The sequence below is a fragment of the Apteryx mantelli genome, chromosome 29 (genome assembly GCF_036417845.1).
Source record: "Apteryx mantelli isolate bAptMan1 chromosome 29, bAptMan1.hap1, whole genome shotgun sequence".
In the NCBI taxonomy this organism is placed as follows: domain Eukaryota; kingdom Metazoa; phylum Chordata; class Aves; order Apterygiformes; family Apterygidae; genus Apteryx; species Apteryx mantelli.
In genome coordinates this window covers 3467500-3493275 of record NC_090006.1, presented here as the reverse complement: position 1 = coordinate 3493275, position 25776 = coordinate 3467500, and the positions used below count along the sequence as shown (strand labels likewise).

The following is a 25776-nucleotide window of genomic DNA, read 5'->3' as shown; positions in this document are numbered from 1 at the left end:
TGCTGCTGCCAAGCAGAGAAGCACCTTTGTTCAGTGGAGATCCTTGAGCTGGGAAATACACAGATGGCTGGATTTTCCTTAGGGTAGGTAGGTGATAGCTCCAGACCTTAAACTGTTGTGAACAAGAGAAGAATTAAGCCCAGGAGGAACAATCCAGGACTGGTCACTAAAGGTGGAGAGGAGCTGAATAAAATGACCTCATAGGTTTTTCCCCTCTTTAATTTCCTTGACGTTTTGTCCTCAGGCTAGAATAATTTTCCATCCTGTTTGTAGTTTAAAAAAACAGCCTTTTACATCCTAATGAGTGTTTTCCCACACATGCTGGGTAAGGGCTTTTACTGGCTCGTGTGCTGCAGAATGGAGGAGAGGGAAAGCTGACTTATGAGAGCTCCCTCTGTCCTGGTCAGTACGAGCACAGCACGGTGGAGGAGGGCATGCCTACAGCCAGAGGCTTCCCAGCCCTCTCGCAGGAGGGAGCGGGGGACCAGGCAGCCAGGCCCTGTTGCTGCTTTTGTGCGTGCATGTGTGTGTGTGATGCATTTTGCTTATTTTTTTACTCAACCTCCTACAGTGCTGAATCCACAGAATTATTTTTCTTTCAATGTTAATGGAAGCCTAGGGGTTTAGCTGTCCCCACGGCTGGAGTGCAGGCTCCGCTGTTCTCATCAGCTCTGTTAATAAATGCCACATGGCTAAGGAGATCCTGGCTTTACACTGTGATCTGTTAAGTGTGTGTGTCCACATGTGTGCGTGCACATGTGTGTATACATTTCACAGCAGATTAATTTATTTTTCTACCTGTCATTTCTGCTTGCTGGGGGGCTGAATGAGGAGGGCGTCTTTCTATGAGAAACGGTGGACTCATGAGGGGCTATGGTCAGATAAACTTCTCCAGTGGGTGCGGATGCCGGGAAGGATGACGACTGTCTATTTCTGGTGCTGCCAGTGTTTCTTTTTAATGTCAGTGGAGACAGGTCTGTTAGGACATACGGCAAGAAAGGACAGATCCCTCCTGGTGCTGAGCATCTGACATCTCATGTAGTTTTGCTCCTAGAGCTAGTAGGATTGACCTATTCAGGCTGGTCATAGCATTGGACAAATACAAAATCAATTCATTTGATGGGGAAGAGAGTATAAAGGTTAATGTATGTGAGAAGATGATCAGACTCGAGACTGTTACAGTCTCACATCTTGTAAATTAATCTCACTTATTAAGGAGGTCACCTTATTTATGGAGCTACAGTGTAGCTTTTTCTGTGCCTGCAATTTGTATGTCAAAGATAATTTGTTTGTTCTCTTTCTACCAGGTGTGAACTCCTTCTTGGTTTACATGGCTTTCAAAGATCGCTTTCAGCTAACTGATTCTCAGGTAGGAAGGCTTAATGTTCACTTACTTCTGTCACTGCAAGCTGTGCATTAGTCAAATATAAGGGTTTGAATCAGTGCACTTGGATCTGACATTCTCTTCTGGTCTCAATCTCTGTATGTGTAACAGTACCTAAGGTTTGTAACAGTACCCAGCACTCTGGTTTGAAGATTGCTGTCTGTAATCTTTGTAATCTTTTTTTTTTTTTTTTTTTTTTTTTTTTTTAAGTAAAGGCCTGAAAGTCTTGGCTGGGCAAAGCAATGGCAAAACTCTCATTTTGAGGGAAGTAAGGGTTTATTCCAGCCCCTTTAGTGTGGCAGGAGTGGCAGATTTATAAATTGCTACTTGATGCCTAGACACAGGGCAAGACAGTGGGATCTCTGGCATAACTATTTTATGTGTTTGTAAGCTGAAATTGATCCTGATCCAGAAACCCACTTTCTGGCTTTAACATTACAATCACTGGGACCTTAAAAAGGAATTGCCCTGTTTGCTATTCAAGTGGATACGTTTGTGTACATTTGATTGTTGAAATGAGCAGTTTATATTTCTAAATGTGGTGGGAGGAGAGGAATGCCTGGGAGTCATGCGGAACAGTGTAGGAGGCAGTGGTGTATGACAGTTATCTCTAATGACTCTGGTAAGCATTTTAATGAGTGGCCATTGACTGAGCAGGCGTCAGTTGTGGGTTACTCAACCTGAGCCCTCTCAGTCTGGTTGCTGGAGTGCCCCGCTCCTATCCCAGGCGGGGAGAGGGGTGGGTGTAGCTTCTCCATGAAAATCAGATGTAAGGGTTTTTTTCATACCAAACACCATGAAACTGAAGTGTTTTGAAACCCTACGAGCTCTTAGAAACTACTCCAGCTATAGACTTGCGCAATTACTGTTTTTCCAGCGTGGTAAAAATACCAATAACCTGGCTTTTGAATAGCGCTTCTTGCCATGTCAGTACCATCTGATTGTACGGATGAGGAAAGTCAGGTGTGGCAGGAAAACTGGCTCATCCAGCAAACCACATCTTATGTTAATGCTTCCCTTTCTGTTTTACATTCTGTAAAATGCTGCATGCTAAAGGAAATTGAAGTATATACTATATAATAGTGTATACTTAAGTGTGCACTCGCTGTGTATTGTGATGTGTATTTTCTTTCTTCCAGATATATGAGGTTCTGAGTGTAATCCGGGATATTGGTGCCACAGCTCAAGTGCATGCTGAGAATGGTGACATCATTGCTGAGGTATGTCATATTTAATCTGTGGATTGTTAACTGCAAAATACTGGGAGAGGTTTACACTCAAAATCCCTCTCTGCAAACAGAAGGACTTTTAAGGGCACTGCCTCTATGGGCATAGCTGTATCAAGGAGGCAAACAGAGCTGTACATCTAATCTCATCCCCTTTATTGTCAGGGATAAAGCAGGTTTTCATCTCTGTCTTTCCTCTATAACTGAAATACTGTGTCTGGATGGGAGTCACTGCATATAGCAAAAGTTCTGCAGTAACTCAGAGCAGGGGCAGTGGGAAGAAATATAAATTATACAGTACCTGGGATGCTGATGTTTGGGATCTGTTCATCTTTTAGACAGCAATGAAAAAGAAATGTTAATAATATATTTGGATTTAATCTAATCTCCAGCTCATTTTATACTTTGGGTCTCAAACATATAAAGGTTGGAGCTGCAGAGGATTTCTGCATTGTGTGACTGGGGGAAAGACTACCTGAATCTTTGGGCCAAGTTACCTGCAGTTACAGGGTGCTTTTTTTATGAGATACTTTTTTTCCATGCCTTAGAGGTTATTTTGTAGACCCAAATGTGCAGTAAAAGTTGAGGGGCTATGAGCCCAGTGTGAAGCAAATCAAAATGAAAAGTTTCCCTAACTTCCTGTGAACAAATCAGCCAGGGTTTTGTAGAGCTCTGGTTATTCTCCACAGGGGAAGTTGGACAGGACTCTGGTTCTAATGCCATTATATAAAGCCCCATGTGATCATTAGCTAGTACAGATGCCTGGGATCTCATTTATACCTTTATTTCAGACAGCTCTGAGTGTTGCAAGAACAAATAAAGTTGCTTTAAGTCCTTTTCCTGCTTTTTCTCTCTCTGCCTTAGGAGCAGCAAAGGATCCTGGAACTGGGAATCACAGGACCTGAAGGGCATGTGTTGAGCAGACCTGAAGAGGTGAGGACTTTGCCACCTTTGCATTTACTCCCCCGATTTTTATCATTTGTGTTGTCATCGGGTACTTCCTGTTGGGATGAATGTGGCTAGAAATACATTTTCACCCTAGGTATAAACAATGTTGCTGTATGGAGTAAAAGAGGAGACTAAGAGGTGTTTCTAGGGACTAACAAACCCATTCATTCCCCCCAAATTTAGGAGCCCCTCAGCCTCTGTATTGGGGGAGGAAGCACCTCCAGGAAGTAATTCATCAGCCCTCATTCAGCCTTTGGAAATGCCCCTTCCTTTCTGTTGACTATTGGAGGGAGTCTAGAAAGGCTCTGCTCCCACCTCAGGTGAGGCAAGATGAATTTGAGCCACAGAGCCCATGATGAGCACTCAAGACATGGAGAGCTGTTGGTACTTTGCACATCTTCATTTCAGCCCTTTGGTAGGTCAAACTGGAATTCTGCATTAGGAGATGTAGAAGATGGCCTAGATGCTCTGCCTGTGGACACTACGGCAGGAAGAGCACAGACTGAATCACCAGTTCCTTGATTCAACCGCTGCACTGGAACACTTGTAGAAGGAGTCCCTGAAGAATTTCCTGCTCTGATAGAGCTAGAACTTGAGGTTCTTGTAATTTCTCATCACTGTCAGTGGGAATTTTGTGTGACTAAAGACTTCAGAATTTGGATTTATGTAGGGTAGAATTCTGCTGCTGACTTTTCTAGATCCCATCTTCTTTCTGGGCTTCTCTCTGAGCCCTTATTTCATCAAGACTTCCTTTGAATCAGCAAAAGTTCTTATATATGACCAAGTCCTGACATTCTGTCTTGGGCACTTGCATAACTTCCATTACCATAATATTTGATCATTTGCTGAACATTTTACAGGTGGGGGATTTTTTTACACCAAGGCACTAAGTGATTTGCCTAAGGCACAGAAAGTACGTACCAGAGAGGGAGCTAATTCTCACATCCTAGGCTAGCACTTCAGTGTACTTAACCTCCATTCTTCCCCGTTGATTTCTCTTGGGTGAAGTGCCCAAATCCCATTGATCTCACTTCCTTTAAGTCTGTAAAATTGGCCTTTCAGATTGGTTTCCATTGCATTCCTCATTTCTGATCTCCCGGTATCTCTAGGCTAGACATCTTGCCGTGGTGTTCTGGGCGTTCCATTATGTACAAGCAGTTTTTTTGTTTTGTTTTTTTTCCTCCTCCAGGGTAGTGGGGCTTTGCTGACTGCCAGATGTGGTCCTGCTGGAAGCTGTGTGTGTGAGATCATCCACACATGCCCCTCATGCTCTCTCTGTTTCCTCCCCCTGGTTCAGACAAGCAGCACCCGAGACATTTCAGTAGGAACAGAAATCATTCAGTTGCTGCAGGCAGAAGGAAGAAAATGCCTGGCCTGGGCAGAATGTGAATCCTCGCAGAATTTGCGTTTGGCTCCGGGAGCTGGGATTGTCTGCTTCCTGGAAGTTGTGAGCAAACACTTGCACTGAGCCTTCCACCCACTCCTGCATTTCTTTCCATATTTTTTGGCTTGCATGAGGAGAGCAGGAACAGATGCTGGCATGACACTTGGGGCTCATCTGTGGAGTACCCCTAGACTTCTGTTAACTTCAAAGAAAGGCCACTCCTTACCTTGGAGGGTCTGGCTCTCATATTAGCCCAGTCTTGTCTGGCTACTTCAAAGCCCATCCCTGGTGGAATAGGAGCTTTAAAGTCTGAACTGCATGGTTCCCTGGTTTGGTTTGTTTGTTACATCTGTCTCCTGCGCTATGCAGAAATGCATTCTTTCTCCGTGTAATTAGGAAGGCTGCCCGAGGACACGTGGCTGCCTCAAATGAGGATCAGTAGAGCCTCTTCCCAGTGTCACTGAGGAGCCGCAGTGCAGCTGAGCTCAGCTGTCTGCCCAGAGGGGAATCACTTGGTCCAAATTGTCCTCCTTTAAAGACATAGGAAACAGAGGAGGAAATGATGTCATCTGGTTCCCTCCCCTCCTTTTCCTGAACACAGGAGCAACTTTGTGTTTTTAAAACCATACAACTCCTTTTAAGCTGGCTGATGACAAGGGCCAGATCCTGAGGGTGGCTGCAGACCCAGAATTCCTGTTAACTTCAGCGTGAGTGGACATTTCTTGATATCCCTCTGGGGTGCTGTTAACACTAGAACTGGCTTTTCACACTGCCCCTTATAGTGTGTAAAGTCTGTCCTACTTTATGACTTTATGATGGTTGTCGTCCTACTGAAAATTCACTTTATTCAGAGCTCCATCTAAAGCAAACCAGCGGGAGTTATTCCCACTGCCTTTGCAGAACTCTGGATCAGGGAAATGTTGAACAAGACCCTGAAATATTTACTGAGTCAAAACTCCCACTGAATTCAGTGGCACTTTTGTCAGAGTGAAACATTCAGGGTCTGGCCGTGTGCATTTGTGTCTTCCTCAAACCATACACATCTGAATTCCCAGGCTGAGCACAAGGCATGAATTAAGGCTTAAGTTGCACTGCTGACTCATGGTTTTAGCTTGCTCACCTCAGTAACCTGGGTTGAGCCAAGGTAACAGTATTTAGCACGTTGTTCCAGCTAGCAAAGGGAGCCTTAATTAAGACACCACTATTCCAAGTCAGCATCAGCCATCACTTTCTGGAGAACTCTCCCCCTTATAACTCAAATCCTTCTGTGATGACTTTTTGGATCCATCATTTTTGTTTTTATTTTAGCCACAAAAACGCTGAAAACACAAGCAGTCCAAGTGCTCCAGGAAATGTCTGTCTTTTTTTCCAAGAGAACTGCTGTGTTAGGGCTTCTAATGCATTCTGGTAATTGCAAACATTCCCCTCGGACTAGTTGTTGGGTTATTGTTATGTGCCTGTCACCATAGCATCTGGGCACAAGGCATGAATTCAACAGCCTTATTCTCTTCTGTGTAGAAAATTTTCTCCTCCTGCTTAGCAGTTGCTTAATATCTTTCAGTATAAAGCCTAGAGATATTGTTTTATCCCTGTTTAAAGATGGGGAAACTAAGGCACAGTGTGGAAGCGTGACTTCCAAGTGCTGCGGGGACAGCTATGTGCAGGCCCACTTTAAACGGGCAGTTTGCAAACTAGTACCATTGCCTGGAAACGTTGGCCAGTCTTAAGTTTTCTCCTTGTCTCTCAGCAGGGACAATTATGCTTTTCTTGGCTCTTCCTTTCAGCTTCCCTCTTCCCTGCAAGTGCTGCTGGCTGCGGCTACTCCAGTGAAACCTCGTGGAATCAACACCCTTCCTTGCAGTCGTTTCCATTCGGGTGGAGGGAGCAGCCCAGCCATAAAATGTCCCCTTTTAGGCTGTAGGGAGCTGGACCTCACCGCTGCTTGGGGAGGGTTAGTCACAAGCCATGGGGTGGTGGCAGGCTAGGACTTTAACCCTTTCTGTGCTAGAAACCAACCTACTGGGTTTGGGGGGCTGCTTTTTTTCCTTTTCTTTTTTTTTTAAACACCCAGCTGTTTTTGTGTTGTTTTTCTTGAGCAGTACAGCTGCAAACTGTTACAGCAGTATAACAGGTGGTGGTTTTGTCGGTGTGAGCAGAGCTGTCCTGGGCACTGAGGGCATCAGTGTTTTGAATGCACAGTTACTTTCCTAAGCTCTTGGGTCCTTGATTTCAGGTACCTCATTTGGTGAATCGAGCACAGAGATAGGAGCAAGCAGTCGGTGCATTCTGATTCTGGCACTGATGATGGCTTACTGTGCTTGCCCTCGGATAAGTCACTACAGAGCAAATTTTCAGAAGTACTGAGCATGTTCCAGTTCCACTGGAGTTCATGGGAGGTGCTGGTAGCCTCTTGCTTTCGGGAATCGGCCAGCTGATTGATTGCTCTGTGTTCCAGTTTCCTCTGTTGTTCACTTGGAAAATGTCTTATGTTATTGCAGGCTCAGTTCTCCATAACACTAGACACAATAAGCATTGCTCTGTTGTTAAATTTGTCATCTGGACTGATTCGATTAGGATGTGTGATCTGTAAAAGTCCTGTGCAGTGATTACATTTATTCTAAAACTGTATTTATAAAGTAGCCTCTCAGTCTTGCTGAAGATATCTCTCTACACATGCAAGAAAAAGTAGATGATTTATGGGGTGGTTCACACTCCGTCAGATCCCAGGCCAGATATTGTAGCGGAGGGTACAATTTAGAAGGCTTGTTTGCAAACGTGGCTTACCAGAATATGTGGCTACAGCAGCTCTCTTCCACGTGGGCTGGAACATGAATAGTTTTGCTGAGTCAACATTTAGTTGCTTATTTTTGACTAGGTTAAAGAAGGGGCTTAATCATACTGACCTTGAGCACCTGGAGTGTTATTTTAGGACTTAGGCTGCTGCAGAGAAACTCTGAAGCAGCCTGGGAGGAAAGGTAGTAATGAGAGAGGACTACAGCTTGATGTAATTTTAATTATCCTGATTATACTGTACCCTTTTCTGGCTCAGAATCGGAGCGGTGGAAAGTCTCCCATCTCGGTTTTGCATGCCCTGTTTTCCCCTGAAAGCAGAGGGCCTGACCGTCTGAAGGTGAACGGGATATGCTAATATACAGGGATATTACAAACTTGCTGCTGACTTTGTTTTTCAGGTGGAGGCAGAAGCTGTGAACCGGGCAATAACCATCGCCAACCAAACCAACTGCCCCCTCTATATCACCAAGGTGATGAGCAAAAGTGCCGCTGATGTCATTGCTCAAGCCAGGAAAAAGGGTAAGTTATTACCCTTGGATGAAAGCACCCTATTAGCTCATGCAGTTCAACTGTTTGCCAACATAAGCTTGATTCCTACAGGAGAGGTTTCTTTTTTGCAGTGCTTTTTTAAAAGGTCCCAAGCAACCTCTTCTGTCTTGTCTCCCACAGACAAAGTATTCACTGGTCGTATCTGTGCCAGGAGCCATTCCTCCTTTTCAGCCTAGAGGCTCTGTCTTCACACTCAACCTATCGCACTGAGCCATGCGCCTGTATGTTACCTCAGAGTAAATCCATGCTATCTCCACTTAACAAATCCCCCTGGAGATTGCAAGCTGTGTCCTCCTTCCGGCCTCTGTGATCTTGCCTTGGTGCTCTCTGGTGAGCTGCTTCCTGGGGTCAGAAATGATTCCAAGAGTCCTGATGGAGGGCTCTGACTTACGGGCCCTGTTGGATTTAGCTGGAGTAGCTACGGAGATTACCGATTCCAGCTATCTGCTGTGCTCCTTGCTCATCAAATAGATGTTCCTCATGTGCTGTAACTCGCAGCCTGGCATCCTAACAGCAGCTGAGATCGACAGTCTGGGTTAGGCTGTGAATTGCAGTTGCTTCTGATAGCTCTGCCTGAGAAGGCTGCAGGAAGCAGGACTCAGTCCTGCCTTGGACACTGCTGCCCTATGTCTCCTCTCTCTAAGTGAGAGGAGCTGCACTACTGTGAACGATGCAGTAGTTTCTTCCAAGTCCTGACCTCAGTGTCTTGCCCCCAAGGAACAAGGGTTACAAAGCACAGTGAGTGCCTGTCTCCCTCCTTTATTCTGTGACTAAATCCTTAATTTCTATTTAAAGTGTCTCTGTGTGGGTGAGTAAGCAGGAGGGATAATTTCCCCCCTCCTTTGCTCAGGGTTGGATTTAATTTTATGTGGTATAAATAAGCCCGAATGGATATACAAATGACATCACTTTCCATCTGGGTGTTTGGTGCTAGAAGAGCAAACTTCCTACTGCAGCAAACAGATTTGTATTTGTGTATGAGCTTACAAGTATTTTGATCCCATGATTCCTGTTAAATGAGTTCAGAGTTGGTAAGGAGGACTGATTTCCAAGGCATCTCTTTCTGTTCGTGGCATGGAAAGCAGCTCAAGCTGTTTGGGATTAACCTTCTGCTCCTAGCTCCATTAGTGGGCCTCATGAGTATCAGAGAGATCATGTTGAAGTGAGAAGATGTGGTGATGTGGCAAAGTGGCTACATGTTGCAGCATCCCGAAAAACAACTTGATGTGTCTGCGCAACTCAATCCTATAAGCCGGGGAAGCATCCTTCCCTTTTTCTAGATAAAGGAGTGGGGACAGATGCACTACAGAGGCGCAACATCAACAAAAATACCTCCTTCCTGTGCTCACTGACCCCTGCGACCACTGGCTGACAAGTGGCAGGGGGCTTGTGGATGAGGGACCATGCACTTGCATTGCAAAAGCCATAAAACACAACCTGACTTGGCTGGATGTTGGCCTGCCCATGAAAGATGCAGGATTGTCCCAGGTGAATGAGCCACAAAACTCACTTTACTTAGCTTCCTTAGCGAACTAGCAGTTTGCTAGTTTGCTACAGTTTTCAATCAGATTGCATTTTTTCCTTATAAGGAGAATTTGGGGTATAAGTGGCACACCATTCTCTCTTCCGTTATTTAAATAATTCAATTTAAACGCTGTTTAGTTACCCAGTTGGGTAACCGAAGAGGGCCACACACACTACCCTTGCCCTCCCAAGCAACAGAGGAAACATAACTGAAGACTATCCAAGGCAAAAAACAAAACAGAATTGATTTGCTAAATAGAGAAGAACGAACGTTATTTAAAGCCAGATGTTCCCAGTGGCATTTGTATGGAGGAGATTCCCCGCAGACTCTGTCGTTGGCAGATCTGGGAGCTCAAAACATCACTCCCTGCAGAACAATCCTCCCAATGTATCAGCCCACAACAGGCCTACCATTAATAGCCAGCGTGTGTTTTGCCTTGTTCTGATTTCATAACCCTATTTGTGGCAAGTGATGTCAGACGGACTCTTCCTCTGCTGCTGCTTCCCCTCTGATAAAGGCTGTTCCTACACCTCCTGTTGCAGTGTGGTCCTGCAAGCAGCATGAAGCCAGTTAGTGCATCGTTCTGCCTCGGCTAATCCACTCTTTCCCAGCTAGCTTGAGAGGCTGTAGACTTAGCAGCAGTTTGAACAAACTGGCAAAAGATCATACTTTTGTGTTCTGTATGGTGAAGTATTTAAGACCTGCTGACCAATTCTGGCATGGCCCTTGCCAGTCTTTTCAAATTCAAGTATTTAGTATTAGTATTTTAACCACTCACATCTTTTGCAGGCAGATGCAAATACGTGAAGTGTCTGGGCTCGGAAGCCAGGTGGACAGGCACTTTGCAGAGATTTCAGGAAGGTTTCATTTGGTGAGCAGATCTGTGGGGCTACCAGCTTCCACAGCTTTTGAAGTTGCAGCATTGTGCATCTGCTTGCTGTGCAGATGTTGCTGGTGCATTCCAGCATGCAAAGTATCATGGCCTTAAAGATCATCTGTTCCTTCATGTGGTTCCAAAAATGCTAATAAAGAGGAAGGATGCACTGCTGGTTAGTGCACTGGACAGTGAGTCAGAAAGTCTAATTTCATTTCCTAGTTCTGCCACAGATTTGCCTTGTACCCTTGGGGGAATCACTCAGTTTTCCTGAGCCGCATTTGTGAACCAGAAACACCGATACTTCCCCTCAGTGGTGTGCTTTCTCTTTAGGCAGTAACTTTTCTGACACGAAGTCTCTCTCAGCAGGTCTCTTTACATTGCCTACTCCAGTAAGGCCAGCCTTGTTAGAGCTATAATACATACACATTTATAAAACTATTTCAGGCGCTATTCTTCTTCTTCTTCTTTCTTTTTCTTTAATGTCCCTTCTGATTGAGCCAGACTGGATTTCCTCACTCTCTTACAATTCCCCTCGGCCTCTTCTGTAAGGTTCCTGGCCCAGAATACAATGAATCTGCTGTAACCCTTTCCAGCACAGTTAATCAGCGCTGACCTCAGCAATTGTGTGAAGGCGTTGTGCGTGTTTTGCTGATCTAAACTCTTATCAGTAACAATATCTTTACTACTAACTCAGGTATTTAGAGGTCTGGATATTTATTCTGGGGAACTGATTTTTGGAAAATGCTTATATTTCTTTAGAGATCTCAAGATAGGCATATACAATTAAGAGCTTGCTTGTGAAAACATATGCCATTAGTAATTTAACACGGTTTCAGAGAAGCGTTGAATAGGCCAGGGGTTTAATGATATCTGATCATCTTGTTACTTAGGGCAGTGAATTTAATCCAATGTTGTGTTTGCAATCACATACTTAAGAGGAATCCCCAAGAAACCCTGCAGGGGTTTCAGTGCTGTGCTGTGCAGTGCTGGCCTAAGTTACCCAAGGAAAAAACTTCATCCTTTTTTTAGAAGGATGCTTTGTACTTGGAAGCCAGGCTGGAGATGCATGTTGCTTGGCACTCACAGCAGGTTTGCCTGTATTCCTGTCCTGTAGGCACAGTGGTATATGGAGAGCCCATCACAGCCAGCCTGGGAACTGATGGATCTCATTACTGGAGTAAGAATTGGGCTAAGGCAGCAGCTTTTGTCACTTCCCCACCACTGAGTCCTGACCCAACCACTCCTGATTTTCTCAACTCGCTGCTGTCCTGGTGAGTAGAGCTCTGTGTGTTCATACAACACGTGCTTTGTCAGGAGAACAGCGGGCAATAGAAATAATAGCTGTTGCTGCCAGCTAGCAAAAGGCTGTTTTACCTTGAGTGGTAAACCTGTGATGATAAACATTGTAAATACCTATCACTGTCTTTTTTAAGTGGGGACCTCCAAGTTACTGGCAGTGCCCACTGCACCTTCAACACTGCTCAGAAAGCTGTCGGAAAGGACAACTTTACCCTGATCCCTGAAGGAACCAATGGGACTGAAGAGAGGATGTCCATCATCTGGGATAAGGCTGTGGTATGTCACACAGGTCACTGACTGATTGTATTGTGGCTGGAGCAGAAGCCCTTGCACCATGTACCAGCCTTGGGGCTGCTTTAAATTCTGCCACCATTCCACCTATGATTCTGCAGTCTAGAAAATGCAGCCTATGTAACATTTGGTAGCTCTTCTTTTCTAGTGCCTTTTTTGTACCTCTATGCCAGTAACAGAATAGCAATTGAGTGGAGAGCATTGAATGACAGGTCTGGATCTTCTCTTCTTTGGTCACAGTTAATTTCTGACCTAAAAGTGCCAGTCTATGAGGAGCAGTTGAAACTCTGTTCATGTGTGTTTTATTATCTCTTTTTTCACCTGTAAAATGCTGCTGAGGCACTGATCAAGCAGCAGTTTTCACATTCCTTCGTCAGGGTTTGCAAGGTAGTAGGACTGTGTGGCCAAGTGCAATAGATAGCTAGAGCAATGAAAGGCGGCTTGGGTTCTGTGCCTTGTGTACCCGTGTACCTTCTGTACCAGGGTTGAGTGTGCGAGCAAGACAAGTTCCTTTCTTTTCTGTGCCTTAGGCTGTAAGCAGACATTCAGAGCTGGAAGACCTGCAGGAGTGTGTTGTCATCTCCCCCTAAATGCTTGTTATGGCTGCTTTGCTTGAGGTTCTTGCCCCTCTAGAGATCACTGAGAATTTGTTTTCGATGGATGTGCTGTCAGCCACTTGCTTTTCAGCATAGTCCCCACCTGGCTAATGCAGTGACTCTTTTTGTTTTTCCCCAGGTGACTGGCAAGATGGATGAGAACCAGTTTGTGGCTGTGACCAGCACAAATGCAGCTAAAATCTTTAACCTTTATCCAAGGAAGGGCCGTATCGCAGTGGGCTCTGATGCTGATCTGGTTATCTGGGATCCTGACAGTGTCAAGACAATCTCTGCCAAGACTCATAACATAGTAAGGATAATTTCTGTGGTGTGAGCTCTGCTGCTTATCTCCTCCTCTCTTCCCTCAATGCCAGACTGTGCTACTGAGAACTGTAGCTCATGACAGCTCAGGACTTTTTCCTCCATGCCCCAAGCCCTCTCTGGTTTTACATCCACTACAGCTCAGTTGTGTGAACAGAAGGAAAAACCACTGAGTCCAAATCTGAATGAATACCCTGAGATTCCCCTCAGCAAAGGGATGGTGTGCTGTATCTGAGTGTTGGACACATGGATCTGAGCACACAGAAAGCTCTTTAAATCTTTTAAAATACCAACAGGCCTCTTACCACAATATGTCATTTATGACCTGGCTCACTTGTGGTGGGAATGTGAAATGGGCCTTTTCTAGTTGTGGTCAGTGAAGCATGTCAGCTCAGGGACACCTTAGCTGGAGCTTTCATTCAGATCAATGAGGCTGAGGGGATTTACACCACATACTGATCTGGCCCTGTGATTGCTGCAGGCCTCTAACTGTGTTCAGGCTTTACTGGTCTTGCCCCTCATCTCTGCTGAGAGGCAGGGTTAGCTGTGCAGGTCCAGAAGTTGGTGGATATCCAAGAGGAGGAGGGGACTAGAGAAACACTGATTTCAAGCACCATGAGCTGAGTGAATCCATAGGGGCATGTGTGTGGAGTCATATTTATACATGATTTTACTGATCATCATCTCCATGCTAGTTGGTGCAGAGAGACACAAGGCAGCTTCCAAACCACCATTTCTTTTGCAGCTTTGTGGTGGCACTGTTTGCTTGTGGCACACAGTGGTGTCCCAGGTCTTACACCTGGCTCCTACAGTGAAAAAGTTGTCCCACCCTGTAGGAAACTGCAGAATGGTCCCAGTGCAAAGGACTGGTTGGAGTCTCCCTGTGACCTTCTAGCACTGTCTCAGAGAAAGCAACCACTGTTTGCATTTGTTGACAACTTGTTTCACTGCTGGCAATGAACCTGTGGAGTGTTTCCCTGGAAAAAACTTCTTGTTCTTTTTTTCCATGAATGGTTTAATTCACTCTGGAGCTAAAGGAGCAAAATTTTCTTCCACACTTGGATCCCTGGGCACATTCACAAAGAAACTTTTTTTAAAAGGTTTGGTTCACTTCCCTGTGACTTAACTCTGTGTTGGAATTGGTCACAGATGGCCTGGATTCATTGTGCCTGTGCTTAGACTCCAAACAGAGGCACCCATACTCAGAAGTCTAGTCACCTTAATCACTTTAGAGGTGTTTCCAGACTCATCACACCTCCTATCAGGAGATGCCTGACTTGCGTGGGATTCCAGGGAGATACTGCTATTAGGTGCCAAGTTTAGTGGTCTGAGTCTGGGTTTGTGGTTATAGGAGCTGAATAGCTCAAAGGGCTGGGAGTAGCTTGCTGGCTTGAATATCTGAAAGTCATTGCCATTTAATGACTGTTGTCTTTGGGAAATGAACTAGACTCTTTAAATTTCCTAACAAAAAATTGAAAGACCTTATCTTTTGTGGATATGCTCCAGTACAGTCATGACTGACTCCATACCATTGCCAGATTTTGCTGTAGATCTTCTGGAGGAGGTTGAAGGAGAATCAGATCTACCTTGGAACAAGCATTCAGAAATGCTTTATAGGCTAAGGACTGTAGGTTCCCACTGAAACTCTTGTGTCATGTTGGAGGTCTCAGCACTCAATGATCAGCAATCGCTGAAGGCTGCATCTTTAAGATCAAACATGGTGCCAAGGCTACGGAGGATGAAGAGCCAGTGCTCTCTTTTCAAGTGGATGGTTCAGAACTTGAAGAACTGTCCAAGAAATAGCAGCCTTTTTGTTACAATATCAGAAGCACCCACAAACTCTCATTGGAGATCAGGCACCTCCTGTGTACAAACTGAAAGTACAGAGACAATTCCTGCCACCAAATCCTTCCAGAAAGGCTTATAATAATGAAGTGGATGGAGGGAAGAGGATGGATGGAGTATGTTTCTGTTCTGGATGCTCCATAGATAAACCAGAGGACAATGTGACTTCTTTGTATAAAGTCCAGCTCTAATCCTCTTCCCCTCTCTCATTACATCACCTGTTATATCTGGCATTGCACCTGCTGGGGTATTTTTTGTGTCTCACACTGCACGTGCCTTGTGATAGAGGAGAGGTTGCTAGGAGCGAAGAACATGGAGCTGTCTTTAAAGTCAAGGCATCCTAGTTTGGTCAAATATAAAACAAAAGCCTCTTTGAAACTCAGGCAGAGTGACTGCTGCGACACAACGAGATGTAGTGATTATGTGGCATCAGATGATTGTTACATTTTTAAATGCTAGAGCAACATATGGACATTTTCCAAGAACTCACACTACTGTTGCCACTGTCTGGCAAGGAAACATTAGGAGCTAGAGAGGAAGATTGTGTTGTTCTTGGAACCAGGCTAGTTCATGAGCTTCTAACCAAGCCTCCTCCTTTGCCACCACAACTTTTTTCATCCTGGACCCTGTTTGCTCTCAATTTAACCGCCTTTCCAACTAATTGTAAATCTGCAGTCAAACCTACCCATACTTAAAACACACTTCAAGATAAAACTCCATCATTAGCTCAGTAAAAAAGGCCTGGATTTGTCCTAGAGATGGTTGCTAGACTAACAGTCCCCAAATAACATGGTTGTAGTGCATCTTGTGCCACGATGCTTCATGGGTGGGACATTTACCAATGGTTCTTTTAAAACTTCTCTTTTTTCCATGGTGTAATGTTTCAAATCCTATTAATTGAGGATGAGCAATCCCATTATGGTAAAACAAGATTGTCCTGGTCCCTGACCCATTAACCAAAATACTGGCATGAAATAGTTTTTAATAATTATCACTATGTTTAATTTGAAGCTCAGAGTAAACTTGATTTGGCTCCTAAATCCATTACAGTACATAGGATCTAGGCGCCTAAATCCATTTAAACAGTTGGGCTTTGAGGTATTCTCATTTGGAATGGTATTTCCTCTTTATGAATCTTGTCTCAATAGGAATTCTGCATGAGTAAGTCCTCAGTAAATTTAATGGATAATAAAGACAAGTCTTACTATTACACCACAGTATGTACAATTCAGACAAATGCTGTTGGGTTTGCTTCCATCTAGCCTCAAAACTTGGGGAATTAGCATGACTGGTGATTGCTAATTAAAGCACAGCAGGTTTTGTTGGGAGGAACATGTTTGCTTCACACTATCTTTTTGTTTGTCCTAGTCTGTGGAGTACAATATCTTTGAAGGCATGGAGTGCCGTGGGTCTCCCCTGGTGGTTATCAGCCAGGGGAAGATAGTGCTGGAGGATGGGAATCTCCATGTGACTGAGGGCTCTGGACGGTATATCCCCAGGAAACCATTTCCTGACTTTGTTTACAAGCGCATCAAAGCAAGGAGCAGGGTGAGTATGGATGATAGATGCACATTTATTCTCTCCCTGGAACTCCTGAGTTAAAGTGGGTGGAAAACAGATGCTATCCCCTGGCTTGCTGAACACATGCACTTCTGTAACAGAAAATGTTCCCTGGATAAGAGCCATATTTATCTCATTCCTCATTTATTTTTGCTTTTCACTTAAGTCATTACAGGGATATGCTTGGCCTGGACTTGTTTTTTGCTGCAAATTTTATTTCTGCTCTTTAATTCTTCTCTGTCTCGGAGTCACCTCGACACAGTGTGTGTCTAGGAAGAACTGTCCAGTTTGGACATGAGTCAGTCTGCAAATAACCCTGCAGGGTTCTCCGATCACAGGAGTATCAAGTGAACTTAGTCATAGCATTTATATATTGAACCTTTCAGCAACAATTTAGAATTCTAATTTATTGTTAAAGATATATCATGCTGCTTTCCCTTCTGTCTTATGCGTATGCAATCAGATGATCTTGTCTGGTGACTAGTGAGTCACAGGCACAACCTACTGATGGTTTAAAAGCGTGAATGTTTCTATTTTTAAGAGGCTAAAATTCTTGGAAATGTGTTTTTGTAAAATACACCCATTCAAAGCAGGAGCTGCCTTCTGATATACCTTTAGTTGGTAAAAACTGACACAGAAGATGGTGCTGAACTCCTAGTGATTTTTAGTTGCCAAGGATTTAAAAAGTTCATTTCCAAATGAAGTCATCAGATTCCTGAGGAGAAAGAAAATGTTTAGATGTCTGAAATACTGCTCTCTGCTGGTCAAATCTGGAGCTGCTTTAGTTCTGCTTATCATAAGTAGTCTACACATTTCCTTGCAAATGTTTTTTTCCTCAATTGTTCATTTGAAGAAATTACAAATTATAAAAATTATGAACTCAAATAATTTAGCACCTCAGAGAACAGAGCCATGGTTTCCACTGTGTTCTGATCTCCCACAGAAATGTGTGTTTGACCTATAAATCCAATTGAGCAGTATCTCAGCTGGAATAATTGCATTTACCCCAATCTAAAGCTCTGAAGTTGGTGATATAAAGCTAGTCTGACTCTTGTTTATGCAGCCCTGGCTCTGTCAGCATTGTTGTGCTTTTTGGTCATAAGTAATAAGTTTCATGAGAGAGTTGTCACGAGTCTTTAATGTAACAACAGGTACTTTGAGATCATCGAAAGAAAGAACTTGTGATGCAGGAGAAGCAATGCTGTCTTATCTAGGCTTCTAACACCAGCTAGCAGCTAGCTGGATCCAAAGGGGTCCAGAACGTGTGTCATTTTAGCCATACTGCTTAAAAGATCAGCTACCACCCAAGTATCAGCGTGGAGGAGATTTTATATGCCTTCAAATCCTGATCCTAAAGATGAATCTTGAAATGTGTCTCTTTGGCTTAGCAACATCTGGCCAGCTCTTTAGGTCTGTTTTGAAGACTGCTTTGACCCTGAAGTCTCCCTGCTTCTGTGTTTTGCAGCTGGCCGAGCTGCGGGGTGTGCCACGAGGCCTCTACGATGGGCCTGTCTGCGAAGTCTCAGTGACGCCCAAGACCGTCACACCAGCGTCTTCGGCTAAGACGTCTCCTGCCAAACAGCAGGCCCCACCCGTGAGGAACCTGCACCAGTCTGGATTTAGCTTGTCTGGTACATGCTTTTATAGGACTAAATTATTTATTACTTACTCCATGAATTCTCTTGAAATTGGAATGAGATGAGAAAAGCTGTGGGATGTTTTTAGCTTGGAGATTATCCCTTTAAAAAGGAAGAAAAACAGTGTAAGAGCTATCACAAAATCCTGTTTATTTGTGTGCTGTGGCACAAATACTGAATACCCCACTGCGTCCTGGGCTCCGCCCTTGGCAGGGTATCTGAACAAAACAGTTTTTGCCCGCTGAGACCAGCTGTGGATCTCTTATGCAACAGATTTGATTTCTGATTGTGCCATTTCAGTGCAATAAGATGTGGAACAGTTTGGCTAGGATCAGCGGCTACTCCTGATACAAGCATCTTTAACAGATTAGGACCAAGTGGTGTAAGGAAATATGCAGAGTGTGACAGGACCAGAGTCTCTGCAAAATGAAAAGTTGAAAGTGCGTGATGAAAACTATAAAATGGAATTAAAAGCCCACTAACATGAAATCACTTAGTCAACTCTAAAACGTATAGGGTTGGGTGGCTCAGTTGTTGGATGGAGGAATAAAGGACAGGTTTCAGTAGAATGGAAGCCAATAAGGGCTTTTTCTCCAAAGATGATGCTTTTAGTGCACTCCGTTGGAGCCTGGTCTAAGAGGACTTGCTGGGTTTCAGCACAGCCGTGTTCTCCTGACCCCCCCTTGGCCAAGTTCAGCCTGCGGGAGGCTGTCATGTAACTCGCTTGTCTCAACCTCTTCCTTGCATGGGGGACCTGACCTAGCTTCTGTCTCCTCCAGGTGCACAGATCGACGACAACATCCCACGTCGCACGACTCAGCGCATCGTGGCACCGCCCGGCGGACGTGCCAACATTACCAGCTTGGGCTAAGGACCGACCCCTTCTGTGCCCGCGTAGCGGACCAGGGGAGGGGACGGGGGCACCTGGAGACCCTTTTTGATTCTTTTAGAGCCTGTGACAGTTACTGCGGGCAACCAGTGGGGGGGGGGGGGCTGAAGTAAGGCGCCACTTTCAGTCCCCTCAGATTCCCTCCTCATCTTCATCGACCCCTCTCACTTCCCCCTCAGCCCCTACACATTTAAAGAAATAAACCCTGTTTTTGACACCTCTGACATGGAAAAGTAAATGTAAAGAGGATGTTTGAGAGATGTGGCCTCTGTCCCATTAAGCATCTTTCTTTTAATAAAGGAAGGATAAAGTGAATTTCCCGGGAGCTGCCTTTAAGACACACACAGAAAAGGAATAAATAAATAATAAATGTAAAAATTAGCTTTTTTTGTTTTTCAATGTCAAGCAGAAGAGTAGTTCAAGGGTTTTAAACTGGATATTCTGTAGGGTTCTGTGTTCCAGCGGAATAGCTAGGAGAGCATGGAGGGACACAAATCCAGGCCTGTCTGTAACCATTCCCCTGCCACCGCTGTTGAGGTCACTGAATAGCTGTCTGCTGCTGAGAGAGAGAAACAGGACCCAGCGCTAGGAATTGACAAAGTGCATCGCACCCTGTCGACGGGTGAGCTAGAATCGTTGGGGGGGTTTTGTTCTGTTTGTTTGTTTTTTCATTTTTTTTCCTTCTGGATTTTGCTGCAAACTAGGTCCTTGAGGAAACCTTTTTTTTTTTTTTTTTTTTTAATATTTGTGTGTGTGTTTTTAATATTTTTGTATCATTGTGTTTACGAAGCCTTATCTCAGAACTGGGGCTTTCCCTGTTCTTCCCGGTCCTTCCCGAGCCTCATTCGTGTTACAGACTCCCACCAGTGTCACTGCCACTGCTGCCCTGGTTCTTCAGGTGTTCCTAGGTTGCGTCATTCCAGCCAATGCTTCCCACTTAGCTTCAGTAGGAGGTCACGGAGCAGGTTCATAAGCTATGATCTTCACTTCAATATACTAGGCCTTGAGCTGGTGCAAAAAAGGTGTTGGATACCAGCTGAGAAGCTGGAACAGAGTCTCTTGAGAAGCTTTTAGCAATTAGTTTGTCTTTCATTCCCAGAGGTGGAAATCGATAAGCAGGGGGCCATAGGCAATGAATAACACATTGTCTGAAAAATTTCTGTAGCAGCCACGTTCTCCTTTCCGGCCATCAATGAGCAGTTACTTAAAACCTTGTGAGAGCTTATCTTTAGCGCTCATCTAAAGGCTGGTCAGTTGAGCGCGTGCATGAGCATCTGCAGCGATTCCAGTTAGAGACCAGATGCCCAGCTGTTGTAACTGGGAGTTTCAAAGCAGCTCGATGGGTCAACAGCAGCTGAGAATCTCTCACACACGGTGCAAGTTTCTTCTACAGTCACTTGTTCCTTCAGGAATCTGCCTTTGTGCAAATAGTCATGAGAAGGCCTGTTCCCCACCCTTCCTCAGATGCTTACTGCCTCCAATCTGAGAAACTAGAGGCCTTGAGCAGTCCTTGAGGAGATTTAGGTGCCCCAGCTTCTGTGGCAGTCAGCAGGATCTGGGCTTTTAAACCTCTCCTAGGATTGAAGGTATTTTATCCCTAGCATTGGAGGTTCATGCTTCAGGACATGGAGAATAAATCTGCACTGTTGGAGTCCCACTTAAACTTAGCTGGAGGGCTTGATGGTCCCAAGGCCTTGGACTGTCTCTTAGCACAGAGCGCTTTTCTACCCACAGTTAACACAGCATTACCTCCACTGTCTGAATGCCCTGGCACTTATCTGCCTCTTCTGCTTTCTCTTCTATACGTACTTTGCCATGTACATTGACCTTGTTTTTCCGTATTGTGAGTATTTTTTAAATGGTGTTTACAGGTCCTTTTAAGGAAAAACTAGATATATGAAGGCTTTTAAGAAACAAATACCAAATTTGTTGTTATGAAGTGTAAGTGCTGGGATTTTCAAAGGATCTGGAAGCTATGTAGGTACCCAAACCCTCCCAACATCAACCCCTAATTCCTTTAGGCCCCTTTGAATGTAAAAGTTAAGAAAAGACATCACCATACTCATCTGTCCCTTCATTTTGGTTTAACTTTTGGGTCTTTTAGTTTTGCATAAAAGAGTTTGCACTTTGTTTGTTAAGTAATCCGTAAACGTAATATATATTGCAGCTATTTTCATTTTTTTTTTCACCTGTACTTTGAAATCAATTTGAACGAGTTGGGGAGAAAAAAAAAGAAATGCAAATCCGTTTCAATTCTACGAAACACTCGCGGCTCTTCAGTATTCACTTAAGTCTTCCTTTTTTTTCCTTCACTGACTCATGACGACTTTTTAGTTTTAATTTGTTCTTCAAAAGGAAAAAAAAAAATCACAAAAAAAGATTTTTGCAGGCTATGTAAGCATGTTTTTTCCTGTGAGAGCTCGTCCGCTTTGTGTCTGTTTAATGAATGTCATATGTAAATGCTTAAAGAAAAAAAAAGTCGATGACTTAATTAATTAATTAACCGCAGTGACTTGAAGCTCTAAAAATAAAAAAGAAAGTAGGATTTAATACTAGCTGGATTTAACCCTTGGATTTGTGATTGTGAACCATGAGTGGAGGAGCTGTAAGTGCTAAAGCTGATCATGTGTGTAGACGAAAAGAAGTACTGATATTTGACCATTGTCTCAATGGCAAAAAAAAAAGTCTTGTGTTTTATTCCTTAAGAACTCTGTGTTATATTACCATGGGAACTCCTAATAAAGACAAAATGTTGTTGTTTCACTAGGTGCATCTGTGTCTCAAGGCGATACATGTTCTGTGTAACTGCATATATTGGCTGGTGCCTTCAGCAGATAGCAGTTGACTGGGCTCTGAAATCACTGCTAATGTAGACTGCTGATAATCACACGTACGAGTCAGATATACAGTAGCAGAGCTGCAGGTAAGGCCTCACAGTTGTAGTGATAGTAAAGAGCGATCGATGGGCCGCAGTGTGATTTCCTTTGGAGGAAAGGGAGAGCAAGCCTCCTCAGGGCAGTTGTCTGTTTAGGGCAGTATCTGGCAAAGCAGAGACATTTGTCTGAAAACTCCTGGCTCCACATTACGTGGTTAAGTAGGGATCACTGATGAAAGGCGAGCAAAAGAAGCTAAAATTATTGGTATAGTCCTCGGCTCTCCAATGTGTTTCTACTTGGACCTTCATAACAGAGATGGGGAGGGGAAAGTGCAGCCCTAAATAGAAACCACACACAGATAACTGAGTGGGGAGCGTTAGAGCTGGCTGGACACGTTCCAGTGAAACTTTTAGTGGAAGGGGTTGGGTTTTCCTGCGTAGTGGTGATGCTGTGATTGAAATCACACCGGATCACTGCAAGGTCTCTGAACCGGCCAAGACTGTCAGCCCCTCAGGCCTTCGGTTGCTACATCCCTACATCCACAAGGACAACCCACACGGTGGCCGTACCCCAAAGCAGAGCACAGCTGGATTCTGCAATGGACTTTGCAATGCTGTTTAACTCTTGTTCCTAATGTGAACAAAACCAAATATTTAAATCCTTTGTGCCTTGCAATTAGCTTTCTCCACACAGCTTTAAATTTTGTGCCCCCATCCAGTGGGAAGTTTGAACAGGGTTTCTATTTTATCTGTTTGAAAAGGGACAGCAGCTTTTCAATTTGTCACTGAGAAGATGGGCTGTGAATTAAGTCTTCACTAGAAAATAGCATGTTTAGTGTAATAGTGCAGTAACTGTGTTCATGGAGTGCAGTGGAATAACCAAGACAGGCTGAGCTCAAAGTTTATGCTGTAAGCTATCAACGTTAATGGAGTCACCATTTTGCCCAATTTTGCCAAATTAATGGTGAAGGACACCTATCAGCTGGCCAACAAGTGGGTCAGCCTTTGACTGGTATTTAATGAGAAACATGAGGCAATAGTCATCCACTGACAGAAGACTTTTGGTTAGGCTGTGGTCCTGGCTCTGTCACCAAAGACAAGCAGTTATCTGGTTACTGGAGACTTAGATTAGATATTAGCATGTATGCAATGAAATGTCATAGAGCAGGACTGGTGGGTAGCTGTGTATAAGATGTATTAGCTTGTCCCTATGATAATGTCACAGTGAAAGATACACTCAGCCTAAAACACTGATATTTAGTTTACAGATATCTGCAGAGCTTCCATTTGTTATTATTCTATCATTATTTCTTCCTCCAGTCACTAAATTGGAAGGAAGAAACCTTTTCCCCAGGGAATCCATTCCAGGGACCTTATGAACCTAGCCCGTGCTGGAGCAGGCCTTAGAGAGTGCAAGAACAGCAACAACAAAATAAAAAAAAAAATCTACTGAAGCATATAGAAGTTTTTGAGGTCAGGAAGAAGTAATGAACAACCAGATCTAAACCTAACATGTACTGAGGAACCATGCCAGTGAGAAATCTCAGAAGGATATTCAGGTCAGTGGGCAATGCTGGTTTGCTGCTACAGAAGAGCACAGGAATAGCCATATTTTGTCAACCCAGTGATCCAGCTAATCCTTTATGCTGGCACCACTGAGATCCAGCTCATAGCTTATTAGGTATGTGCTGATTTGGTTTTCTGCAGGCCTCCCATTGACTGGTCTGTGACTGTGCATATAAGACCCAGTATAGATCTAATTTGAGCTCAGAATTGGTACAGAATTAGTGGCTAAAAGCAGAAGAAAAAGGAGAAGACAAATTTGACTCAGTGACCTGGAACGCTAGCTGGCAAGGAGGAGAGGCAGGTAAGCACACCTGAGGACACTGTGGCTTCATTTGTCATGCAGTGGGAGAGTGGTTGGGAGCAATAGTTGTCCCTAGTCCTTCGCTGTCCTATTTCAATGTGTTAAGACCAAAGGCAAGATTTCCAAAACCAAAGCTTCTGTGACCTAGGGCTCACTTACAGATATATTCTATATTCTACATAAAAGCACATATATGTGCTACTGTCTAACCCAAGCAATTTTGCAGCAGAGAAGGTTAAATTGCACCATTTTGCATTCCCAGAAGGCTAAAAGGAGAGTTTCTACAGGTCAATACCTCCCACCACAGTAATTTGAGAGTGATTGCACAGGTCCCTAAGGCTCTTCCTTGGCAAAAACACTCCAGGAACTGTTCAGTAACCCTTAGGGTGGACTGTCATGACAGCTGCATTCATGTGGGCTGGGAACATGGTGTCACATAGCTCCAGGCCTTTCTTTTGCCCATCAGCTGCCTTGTAACAACCACCTCCGTTTTGTGCCCCTAACTAAGGTACTATGTATGAATCTGGATAGCTTATGCAGGACTGAAATCCTGTTAATTAACTTTGAATTCCCAAGATTTTTATGACTTTTCTTTTTAGTAATTAAAGCATTTAATACTTTCAGCTGCTTGCTCTATGCTGATACAGGCTATAGCTTCAGAACTGTTTTTTCTCCCTTTAACACAAAAGATGAAGGCTTAGCTTACACCATTAGATGGCAGCAAGACATCATACAAAATCAAAGTTATCAGCTCTCTTGGGCCATGTGGTAAGAACCATGTAAGATGTAATAAATGTAGAACATGCACAGGATCGATCTAGATGCAGGAAGAATATCGTTTATTAAGGAGGTTTTGACTTTTCTTCACAAAAGCATAATGTCCAAAAACAGAGGCAAGATAGATTTGAAGAAATGGCAGAGCTTTCTTGCCTCTGAAATGGTTCTGTTTCTGTCCTGGCCTTCCTAAATGGATATCAGTTTTTTTCTTTTTTGGCTTTGTTGGAGCAGTTCCCTACGTAAGAAGCTACTGGTGGAAGGGGAATAAGAGGGGAAGCATGAACAACTGCTTGGTTTATTACATTATTTGCCCCACTTGTTTCTCTTTGAGAAAATAGTAAAAAAATAAAAGTACAAAAAAAGAACCAACTGACTGTTTCTCTCTAACCTGGAAAATATGCAGAATTTTGCTCTGTGCTCTTTTTACCAGTAGCAGAAATGGTTTCCCTGAAAAAGAAGAAAAAAAAACCAGAGAAAACAAAACCATTTTCTTTCTTGAAAACAATCAAAACAGTGATTCTATTCAGCAGTAAACTGTCCCACCATCTCTTTCCAAGAGCTAGCTTCTGGCTAAAAGCTTCAAGAGACTCATTTCCCTCTTTGCTGTTCCTCCTATTCCCCTTTCTCCTTGTAAAACCGCAAACTTTGCCAAATGATTGTTCTACAAGTAGACGAGATTATCTGGTTTTTCTCCCAGACAGATAACACAAGCCAGAGAAGCTGCCCTCTGCTCACTCTAGTAAGTTGTGACTGACTTACTGCCTTGGTGCTCTAACTGCGGATTTGCCATTAGGGACTTGAGCGTGTTACTCTTTTAACCCTTTCTTCTACTCTGCATGCCGCCACGTCCTGCTGCAGAGCCGCAGCCCACGCCGCTGTGCAACCAAAGGCACGCTGAACGGCGTGAGTGCGGCCAGCTAATGTGCGCTGATGGAAGCCACAGCGCCTTCTCCTTGCTGGCGCCTCGCTAGTCATCGCACTGAGTTACAGTCATGCGAGCCAGAACCGATGAAACGCTGTGTGGATATACAGTACTAGCCACCGTCTAAAACGGTGGAAAGCGCTGACTCCAATGAGCCTACATTTTTCAGATTTTGGCTATAGATATGGATGCCTGTTGCTGGTACATGTAA

General features: G+C 44.0%; 1 protein-coding gene across 2 annotated transcripts in view; it reads left to right on the top strand.

The window, feature by feature from the left end:
• The window catches only part of DPYSL2 (dihydropyrimidinase like 2), a 57558-nt gene extending 35671 nt beyond the window's left edge, over positions 1–21887 (top strand). For both annotated transcript variants that reach the window (XM_013954545.2, XM_013954553.2), the window contains exons 5-14: positions 1308–1369; positions 2524–2604; positions 3475–3543; positions 8134–8254; positions 11801–11957; positions 12120–12261; positions 13012–13182; positions 16407–16586; positions 18064–18229; positions 19015–21887. In XM_013954545.2, coding sequence (XP_013809999.1) covers positions 1308–1369; positions 2524–2604; positions 3475–3543; positions 8134–8254; positions 11801–11957; positions 12120–12261; positions 13012–13182; positions 16407–16586; positions 18064–18229; positions 19015–19106 — 1241 coding nt within the window. In that variant the 3' untranslated portion in view covers positions 19107–21887. The remainder of the gene's footprint in view (positions 1–1307; positions 1370–2523; positions 2605–3474; positions 3544–8133; positions 8255–11800; positions 11958–12119; positions 12262–13011; positions 13183–16406; positions 16587–18063; positions 18230–19014) is intronic.
• Positions 21888–25776: the final 3889 nt, after the last annotated feature.